The sequence below is a fragment of the Drosophila gunungcola genome, assembly GCF_025200985.1.
Source record: "Drosophila gunungcola strain Sukarami chromosome 3L unlocalized genomic scaffold, Dgunungcola_SK_2 000002F, whole genome shotgun sequence".
Lineage (NCBI taxonomy): Eukaryota > Metazoa > Arthropoda > Insecta > Diptera > Drosophilidae > Drosophila > Drosophila gunungcola.
In genome coordinates, this window is record NW_026453178.1 from 7,527,523 (window position 1) to 7,538,413 (window position 10,891).

The following is a 10,891-nucleotide window of genomic DNA, read 5'->3' on the forward strand; positions in this document are numbered from 1 at the left end:
TTTGTTGTTTTATTCAAGAAATTGTTGAATAACGGTTTCTGTTAGCCGCTACGCTTATGTGTTTGTTGTTGTTGTCTTGAATTTCACTTTGCTTTCGCGTTTCACGCATTGCTGCTGCCTCTTCTTCTTCGTCGTGGTGCTCCTTATTTTTTTCTTTGCTTTTATCTTTTTAGCCGTGGGAAACCTGTCCAGCAGCCTTAAAGCCGCTGTTTTTGTTGCTTATCGTTTTTCGGGTAAACATTTTCATTGCTGAAAAACCACTTGAGACTTTTATTTCACAATTCATTTATTTCTGGCAAGTGTATTTATAAAGATAAAAGCAAGCAAACAGCGCATCAAAAATTCCAAATAAATAAAATTATTGTTGTTGTTCAACGTTCATTGCCTCACACATACGCACGCATACAAACACAAGCAGACAACGAGTCAGACACTCACTCATACATATACATTTTTTTTGGGGCAGCGTTTTTTTTTGTTGTTTCAAGGCAACTTCATTTCTTGACTCTTTTTTCCTCCCCCGCAGGGAAACAAAGAAAATTTCACTTGTCTCGCGCACACACACTGCCAAGCACACACAGACACTCGCCTTTTTCCCAAAGGAAATATAATTTAAAACATTTATTGACACAATTACAAGGTTTTTTTTTTTTTCTTTCGCTGGTTGCTGCTGTTGTTGTTGCCGCTTGCTTGATTTTTCTTGCTGTGTTGTTGGCCTACTTTGTGTGTTGTTGCTGTATTTTTTCTCTCTTCTTTTTTTGTTGCTCCAACTTCTCTCCTTCGCTTGAAAAAATTTCACACGCGCCGTTTCTTTTTTGTCTCTTTTTTACGTAAATTAGATCGCCATTTGAAGTTATCTTTTGGGGGATTGCACTTGGTATTTAGCTATACTATACATATATGTGTTGCACTACATTATATTTATAAACATTATGTGTATATGTTTGAAATTTTAATTGTATTTTTATAAAAAGAAAATCGGACGAGCGAACGTATGAACAATGAATTAGAGGTGGAGAAAATGTCATCGATGTTTTCAAAACATCTGTTTAATCGATGTTTTTCGATATCTTCTCTGCTTTCCCTCTGCCGCAGCGCTGTCAAAAGTCATCGTTACTAACATAAATGTTAGGAAAACGATAACTAACATAGAAATGATAGGAAAACGTATGAACAATGAATGACACAAAATTAGAATGGGCTAACAGATTGCGTATAACAGCCCTGTACTTCTTTAATTATACTTTTTGGTATATTTAAGATTGAAAAGTAAAAATAAGTAAAGAATTGTTCAATAAAACAAGAAATTTAAAAAAGTCATACATATACCAATTAGTTATAAATTTACTATAAGCCCTAAAAGTTTAAAATTTTAGTCACTTGATGCCATCTCTATAGATTATCATTACCAAAACGTGAGGTTCAAACAATGTGAAGTTCGATTTTTAAAATTTAACTACTTCATCTGCCCGTATATAATTAAAAAATAATTAGTAATCACTTTTGTTTTTATTTTACTCCAGGTTAACTATCTATTTTTGGTATAAAATGTATATTTTCGGTTCTTATTGTGTTTGGTATTTCTGGTAAATTTTTGAAATAAATATACGGCACACTTTATTTCTAAGTTGCCGGCGGGATTGTTGCGTTTGTTTGGATTTGGCTTTGATTTCGGCAATATTCAAGTAAGTGTGTGACTTTAGGATAGAAAAGGTAAAATAACTTGTCTTATTATTCATAGGAAATGGATCTTGATGCAGCTGGAGCAGCTCAAAGTCCGACGGAGATGCGTTTTTGCGGACTGGGCACTCACAAATTGAGAACTCCGTACCGTAAATTGACAAATCCGTATTTGCTGCGTTTTGCCAAAAAGCTTTCCTCTGAACTTATCGAGGGTTCACTTCTGTGCCGTTCTTGTTATTCATCTCTTGTCCGGTTATATAACGTTAAGAACGACCATGCCAAGCAACATGCTCTCAACAGGGAGGCGGAGAGCATTTCGGATGCCAGCAGCAGTCAGCGGGTTAATTCCTCTCAAGACTCCGGCTCCGCAGTGTCGGTGATCCCGGCAGGACGGTCCAAGTCCACCCTGCCAGAGTGCATCGATCAGCCGCTCATACGGTCCGATACTAGTTCCGAAAATCCCACAGCGGATTTGTCAATATCCTCGTCAGATGATAGACCCACCACGAGTGCTGCTGCGGCCAAGAAGAGACAGCGCCAGGCCGAAAAGACCCACAAGGCACCATCGCCCAAAAGGCCACGCCCTGTATTGGTATCCCCGAGCACGGACACGTCCATCAGTGATGACTATGATGCCAACTCCAATCTGAGTCTAAACGCCGTGAATGGCACTCGTCTGCCGCACATCCAGCCGATACCAAAGAGGCGCCAGGTTGTGCACCCAAACAAGAAGGCCATGGACATATATTTGGCTGGAACCACGGGAGGATAGCTAGATAGATGGTTATCCGAAAGACAACTAAAGCTATTTGAATCCTCTTTTTGTTTTGTTTGGAAGCCAAATTTGCATTTTCCATACAATGTTTATCTGTTCAATTCCATTTCTAATTCTCAATCGACATAACTTTAAATCCTTTTTTTAACTTTACTGTGTCATTTAAAAATTGGTCGAAACAGCTTGTAAAAACCTCATTCCCTTTTTTTATAAATGGTTTTTCTGGATGAAACAATGCTGGCATATTGTAATTAATTTTTGCAAGTTGACTCGTTCTTAACATATCAGCGTGTACACAGTATTTATTTTCTATTATTAAGCAAGTATTTACTAATATGTGCCCATTATAGGATGTGAACTTAAAAATAAGTTTTTATAATAATATTGAAACATGTATTCCTGCTAGCAATGAACTGAAGAATGGACTGAGTTATTGAGCTTTAAAAATATAAATAGTGAGGTACCTAAGCATGCTACGGACTAGTCCAATTAACAACAAGTTTAATTATATTAGAAAATAAAAATATCATCTGTCAATAAACAACTCTTAAATTCTGTGTGGCTCTTTATATATTGTTGAAAAACTTTAAGCTCCAGAGAGATTCCTGCCTTTACCGTGTTGTTAAATAATCTCCATGAAAATGTAACACAATATTCTTAAATTTGTTTTCTATAAGGTAAAATTCCTTATTAGGAATAGATATTAAATGTTTTGTTAAAAAAAAATAAACCACAAAATATGTTTCCTTTTTTACGCAAAATAATACTACTCCCTCCTTTATGACTTTCCAAAATCTGACATAAATTGGAAACAGCTTTTACAAGCAAATCCAATCAAAGAACAGTTGTTTCGACGAGTTAACTCTATTTATATACAAATCCAATCAAAGAACAGCTGTTTCGACGGCTTGTGCAAGTCTCAGTCTCGGTCAAGGAAGATATTATTTTCAAATATATATCATAAAATCTTTAAAAATACAAATTTCTAAGAATAAGAATCCAATGGATATCGATTACAAAATGCAACGGCTAAACTGCAGAAATATCGATGTTTTTGGCGCACTTGACAACCCTGCGCAACAACAAGTACGTGCTGGCTATAAAAACAAACGAAACTGCGCTGCAGTTGCTTTAGTTGACAGAATTCTCGACTCGATCAACAGCAAATTCAAAAGCGGCTGAAAACCAACTTCTGTTCAAGTCGAGCATATCAAAATTCTGGTTATCCCATTGAGCAAATATCCAAAATTTGAAGAAAAATGGCTGAACGCGATGCGGCATCGAATCAGTTGATTGACTACAAAAACTGCCAAACGGTGAGTGCGTTGGTGTGCGAGAGCGAGAGGTGCGAGTGTGTTTGTGTGTGCCGGCAGGAAAAGAAGAGGAAAAAAAGAGAAGGGAAAAACATTGTTCAAAATAAAACAAACAAATAACAAGGCAATTAAAGCAACGAATGCTATGAGTCTGTACTTTTCATTAATAATTAAAAATGCAAAAAAGCAACAAAGGCTTTTTGAAAGATGCGAGATATTTCGAAAGCGGTTTCACCACAGTTCAAAGTTCAAGAACGTTCGATATCTCCATCTCTCTCTCTCTTGCTCTCTCTTCTATTTATTTATACGAATCTTATCGGAACTGAGCTGATAAACCTTATCAATGTGGCAATTTTTCTTATTGGATTTGTAGTTTCTGTATTTAATCCGATTTTTGTTTTAGGTTATATTTTCTCTTAAGTTTTCTTTTTACCCTAATCCAAAGTTTACGGCTGTTTTTCCTATTGTTTTGCGTTTTTTGCAACCTTGGTTAACCTTTGGTTTTTGTTTATTTTCATTTTCCGCCTTTGTTTTCACTGTGCACTTCCATTTTCATTTGGCACTTGCACTGTGCATTAGATTTTACTTATTTGAATTTGTTGGTTTGCACTCTCGTGTTAATTATTCGCTTTCGCTTTTGGTTCAACACACAGAGATTAAATACATGACTTTAATTGAAAAATCGTGCCCTCATAGAGTATTAAACAAATATTGTTTTGTTTGTCTTTAGATTTGTAGCACTTAGAATATTCGACTTTTAATGCTCCCAAAAATGTTTATAATTTCTACAGGCATAAATGGAATGAAAAAATTCAAAAATTTTCTTGTTTATCCCAAAATTTTAGGCTAAGAACATTATCTGATAATTAATAATATTAAAATTTCATATTTAAAACAAGTCACCAAAACAAAAAAACATAAATTGTCCCCATTCATAGAATGTGTATATTTATAGAATTCATTATTCCAAGGGTTTTTTCCATTTTCATGTCACCTTTATAATCGATAAATGAAATGAAATATTCTGCATAGCGATTTTTCCAGTTGATATGATAAGCATCGAAAAAACAGCTAAGTAATTGCCCCAAATAGATTAGATATATCGGACGTATAATCATTGTTGGGTGAGCACTTGGGATAGTAACAATATTCCAACATTCTATTATAAAACCTAATTTAGTTTTAAATTGCAAAATAAATAATTAACTGTATGTTTGTGTGGAAGTACCTGTAAAAAGCAAGGATAAAAAAGTTATTCCGGGCAAAAAAGTGATATGATTTTGTATTATTTTCACCTTGGCCTGTAGTGCCGTAATAATAAAAACTTGGAAATTTATTTAGTAATCTAAAACAAAAACGTAGAACAAGTTTTTCTGAGTACCATATTCCTTAATAAGCGTAAAGTAAAATAGTTCGTTTCGCATCACCGGTATTAAATGCATAGTGCATTGAGTCACGAAACCAATTATTTCGAAATTTTATAAAACAAACAATTACCAATAGTTTGTTTTATATATAGATATAAGCATGAACTTTTAGAGGACTACGATGTTTGCCCCGCTTTGAGGTTGGAAAATTCGCTGGGAGTCAATGGACTTTGCGGCGACCGGCTCAATGTTGCATAAACTGGTTGCATTGGGCTTCGACGATCAAGTGACAACGAACCCGGCCAAAAACCCGTTTTGGATTGAGTTTGAAATGGCTAGACCGACTGGGGAAAATGCGTTTGCCAGCCATAAGTCAGCGCAAATTTTCTTTCTCCAATTTGGTTATGCAACGGAGCTGGAACGCCCATTTGCAACCGACTGTATGTGAGAATGTTTCGAACTGACCCAGAAAAGAGAGCTCCACAGTTGGTTGGTTCGTGTTGTTTTAGTCGATTTTGACCTTCTATGACGAAACTGTGAAAACTGCATTCTGTCAGGCAATTAAATGTTTGCCTTTGTTTCGCTGAATAATCATGGCAACTAGGTTCTTTGTTCTTTAAGAATCTTGAAATCAGTTGTAGTTTAATTACAAGAAAATCCAAAATGCAAGGAACAAATATTTTTATGTTATGTGTGTTATTACGGAAGGTCGTATTTGAAATAATCGTGAGCAAACACATATTTAGATAATAACTTTACTTTCTTTATTATTCAAACTTAAAAAGGATGTTTAAATTTTACAATTTTTAAATTTTCTAATAACATTTTTTTTTTACTAGCATGCAAGGGAGATTTCCGTTAGTTGTTTGTAAAGGTATTTTCAAAATTAAATGTATTATTGTCAACCCAATTTCTTAAATTTAAATCATCTTGTTAATATTAAAATAAAACATCTTTTGACATCACATGTTTTTAATAATCAAAGTACCTTATGACTCAGCTTTTTTTTGATAAATGCTATCTAGTCTACAATGTTTTCTCTAGTAATATTTATCAGATGCACTGATCTTATAGGGCTACCTCATTAAAGTGTTGTTTGCCGTCTTTTGACAAGTTGCAATTAAAAACTTTCCTGTGTGCTGTGTATTTTGCATTCTTGTTCGAGATCGAGTGAGGTTCCCTTATCAGTGTGCTCTTTGCCTGGAGATATCTACAACCACATAAGCAAGGAGGCTTTGATAGGAACCAGATTGACTTGTTAGGGCGGGGATCGCTCCTCGTCTCTCAATGGCATTCCCGGTTTTGCCTCACTTTTCGTATCGGTCCCCTGAAGTGGCCCCACATTGTTGTCTCAAAGTGCAAAACCATTCTGATTGAATCGGGGCAAAAAAAACAAAAAGAGCAAGCGAGTGCAGAAAGCTTTAGAAATGTATATAGAAGTGTCCAGAAAATTAAGAATTTATAAGGAGTGTCCACAAACAGGTGAGCTTATTCTGCCGAACTAAAAGGTGACTTGAATATTAACTCAAGACTGATAATGAAGGCGTATATTTTTATATTTGGCTGTTTTTTTCTTGTTAAACTTGTATTTATTTATTTTTTTTTAAACGCAATTAACAGTGAACATATTAACAATAATAATATAAAGTAAAATGGTTACTTTAACGTAATAATATATCTTGCACCTTTTTAGTCATTCGACTTCTAAAAAGTGAGATCTTATAATATATGTAGATAGCAAACTAATTCCTTAAGCAATTAAAAAGTAAACATTCTCTAGGTGTAATCCCCACCTTAAGTGATATCTACCACACTTTGTTCTTAAATACAAACAGCAGCTAAATTTTTATGTTTGACACATCACCAGGGGCTTCACTTTGATTAACAACCTTCTATATAAAATTCTATATGCACTGTTCTAGAAATGCTTTCAAATTAGAATTTCGCATGGCGTTGTCAGGTATCAAATACATTAGCTAAACAGTGCGCATTAAGCCGGTGACAGTTTTGCAAATTGTTGGATGAGTTAACTTTATAATGAGTTGTTGGCTTGCATGCGAAATAAACGATAAGGTGATTAAGGGGCGGTGTCTGATTACTCCGGGGTAATTAATTGAAAACAAGGAAGACGTTGATGGAGACACTTTAGCGAACACAGATCAGATCGGGTGATAAATGGCGGACAGTTAGTAAGCTAATTGAAATTTCAGCTCAAACAATCAAGTTTTATTTGCTTAACGGAACATATCAATTAATTGATCTTTATGTTTTGAAAAACACAATAAAATAAATGATTTTGAATATATACCGTTCTGCAGTAATTTAACCATCAATTTATTTAATACTAAAATTGTTTTCTCGATAAAAAAGCACGTTAATTTCGACATCAATTATATAATCTACATAAGACCTATGCTTTGTCATTTAATTCTATATATTAAAGCTTTTAAAGCCTTTAGCACTAAGCAACAAGTGGTTTCTCTTTTCCTTTTAGCAAATATTCCAAGCTAATATTTATGCACTGCCAAAGTGAGTCTAAAGTGACCCCCCTTGGAGAGATAAAGCTCTGCAATCTTTATGTTTATGTTTTTCGTGGCAGCCCAACGATTATAAATTAAAAAAAATTAAAGTCCGCACCCCAAAAAAGAATTATCGCTAACGAACCGATAAGATTAGGCGACACTTTAAACCGGCATTATTATATAACGAAAAGCCAGAGGATTGCACTTTGCATCCACGTTTACCAAATTCAAAAATAAGTAAAACGAATAAATAAATTATAATTTTAATTAAAAAAACTGCTTAAATGTGTGATTCTGTTACAAATGAATTATATTTGTATATGACGTACAAAAATATATATAATTTTTGTAACAAAAATAATAAAAATAAAACTAATGTTGCTTTTTACCCTCCTTTTTAAAAAAAGGTCTCACCGGGAGCTGTCACCACTGGACATGGAGCACCCATTGGCATCAAGGATGCCACACAGACGGTGGGTCCTCGTGGTCCTGTGCTGCTGCAGGATGTGAACTTCCTGGACGAGATGTCGCACTTCGACAGGGAGAGGATTCCGGAGCGTGTGGTGCACGCCAAGGGAGCTGGTGCCTTCGGTTACTTCGAGGTGACCCACGACATCTCCCAGTATTGTGCCGCCAAGATATTCGACAAGGTGAAGAAGCGCACTCCCCTGGCCGTAGCGATTCTCCACCGTGGGTGGTGAGAGCGGATCGGCTGATACGGCCCGTGATCCCCGAGGATTCGCCATCAAGTTCTACACGGACGATGGCGTCTGGGATTTGGTTGGCAACAACACACCGATCTTCTTCATTCGTGACCCGATCCTGTTCCCCAGCTTTATTCACACGCAGAAGCGCAACCCGCAGACTCATCTGAAGGATCCGGACATGTTCTGGGACTTCCTCACCCTGCGTCCGGAGTCGGCTCACCAGGTGTGCTTCCTGTTCAGCGATCGCGGCACTCCCGACGGCTATTGCCACATGAACGGCTATGGTTCCCACACCTTCAAGTTGATCAACGCCAAGGGCGAGCCTATCTACGCCAAGTTCCATTTCAAGACGGACCAGGGCATCAAGAATCTGGACGTGAAGACGGCCGATCAGTTGGCCAGCACCGATCCGGATTACAGCATTCGTGATCTGTACAACAGGATCAAGACCTGCAAGTTCCCCAGCTGGACCATGTACATCCAGGTTATGACCTTCGAGGAGGCCAAGAAGTTCAAGTACAATCCGTTCGATGTGACCAAGGTCTGGTCGCAGAAGGAGTTCCCTCTGATTCCCGTCGGCAAGATGGTGCTCGATCGCAATCCCAAAAACTACTTTGCTGAGGTTTGTTCCCCTACTCAATTATCATATTTATTGCGCTATTTTTTATACTTGTTCAAGGGGAAATTTTATAAAAAATTCAATATAGATTTTTTGAGCAAAGAAATTACTTTAAAAGTAACACTAGCTTAGAAAATTCTGGTAGAGTACGACATTTAAATTACGTATATACCACTAAAAAATTTTTCGTTGGGACGGATTTTTTTTTTTTAAGATTTTATAAAGTTTTGGTCAGGAGTATTTTCAAGTTTATTATTAATGAATTAATTAATTCTTATCTACGGTTATGTTGTGGTTATATTTTACTAATCGTTGGCTATTTCTTTAAATTTCAGGTGGAGCAGATTGCCTTCAGCCCGGCTCATATGGTGCCCGGCATTGAGCCCTCCCCGGACAAGATGCTCCAGGGTCGTCTGTTCTCCTACTCGGACACCCATCGCCACCGTCTGGGACCCAACTACTTGCAGATTCCGGTGAACTGCCCCTACAAGGTGAAGGTGGCGAACTACCAGCGGGATGGACCCATGAACGTCACTGACAACCAGGACGGTGCCCCGAACTATTTCCCGAACTCGTTCAACGGACCCCAGGAATGCCCAAGAGCCCGAGCTCTGTCGTCATGCTGCCCGGTGACTGGAGATGTCTACCGCTACAGCAGCGGAGATACGGAGGACAACTTTGGCCAGGTCACCGACTTCTGGGTGCACACTCTGGACAAGTGCGCCAAGAAGCGTCTGGTGCAGAACATCGCCGGTCATCTGAGCAACGCCAGCCAGTTCCTGCAGGAACGAGCCGTCAAGAACTTCACCCTGGTGCATGCCGATTTTGGTCGCATGTTGACCGAAGAACTTAACCTGGCCAAGTCCTCGAAGTTTTAAGCAGAGGGAACCGCAATCGCCTCAAATTCGATTTGGTGTTTGGCCTTAATTACGATTAATCCACAACGATACCCACTCCGAACGCTTTTCGGCTCTTTGGTTGCGGGATAAAATTGATTTAACCACATACTGTGTCTTGTCTTGTTTTGATATTCAAAATTGTCTTAGTTATACACGAAATACAATTATATGCAATGGATATATAATAAATTCTTTATTTTTTGATAAAAATATGGGCTATTTTTATTTTAGCTGGTGAAATTTAGTTGCTTGCACAATTTTAAAAAGCTTTTAAGAAAGATAACTATTTTAGCAATCTAAAAAGCATATACAACATATTCTTTTTAGCTTTAATTGTTAGTAAATGTTCTTTAATATTTATATTTGAAGAAAGCACACTATTTTAGCTTGATATAGTTTTAAAATTTAAAATTAATTATAAATGTTGTATATTTTATGAAGGAAGCAAACCCATTTAAATGGTAAATCATTATTACCAATTTACTTAAGTTTTGTTTCTATTCAGTACAGTTATAATTTTTAATTAATCTGTTTAATAATAATTGTTGCTTTTAATTGCACTGATATTTACTTAACCTTTTAACACCGTCCTCTCAGTCATCAAAATATAATTTTGGTGTTACCTAGCCATTTTTTAGATATTTAAATTGTTTAGAGTTCCCACAGGCTAACGAAATGTTAAATTTAACGTTTCGCTTAAATCAGCAACAGGTTTCCAGTGACTAAAAAACTGTGAATGTAAAATACCAGTAAATGTACAACTGCACAAAGTATTCCATCTCTAAGGGAGAAGTCTATCGAGTTATCGAGAGCGCGCTCTTTGAATTCCAAATAAATTGACAAAACTGATGTGCATAAAGTAAGCAGTACAAATTTTAAAATCTAAACTTTTTTTTTTAACCATTATTTGCCGTTAATTATATGAAAATTATTCGTGAAGGAATAAAATTTGCCGCTCTTGTTATTGCTAATTTTTTTTAACTTTATGCACATACTGTAAACATAC

At 36.4% G+C, this 10,891-nt stretch overlaps 2 protein-coding genes across 2 annotated transcripts; both read left to right on the forward strand.

The window, feature by feature from the left end:
- The first annotated feature begins 1,604 nt into the window (after positions 1-1,604).
- LOC128257589 (uncharacterized) lies at positions 1,605-3,010 on the forward strand. The gene is made up of 2 exons (XM_052988661.1): positions 1,605-1,685; positions 1,742-3,010. Exon 2 carries the CDS (start codon positions 1,745-1,747, stop codon positions 2,453-2,455), a length of 711 nt encoding a protein of 236 aa, XP_052844621.1. The 5' UTR covers positions 1,605-1,685; positions 1,742-1,744; the 3' UTR covers positions 2,456-3,010.
- Positions 3,011-3,558: 548 nt separating this feature from the next.
- On the forward strand, positions 3,559-10,095 carry LOC128257586 (catalase). Its single transcript, XM_052988656.1, is given in 4 exon segments — positions 3,559-3,774; positions 8,068-8,337; positions 8,339-8,989; positions 9,322-10,095. Coding segments are annotated over 4 exon segments (1,521 nt in total). The 5' UTR covers positions 3,559-3,717; the 3' UTR covers positions 9,865-10,095.
- The last annotated feature ends 796 nt before the right edge of the window (positions 10,096-10,891 follow it).

What these genes read in the sequence shown, in the direction of transcription:
- LOC128257589 (XM_052988661.1), top strand. Translation starts at nt 1,745, where the DNA reads ATGGATCTTGATGCAGCTGGAGCAGCTCAAAGTCCGACGGAGATGCGT.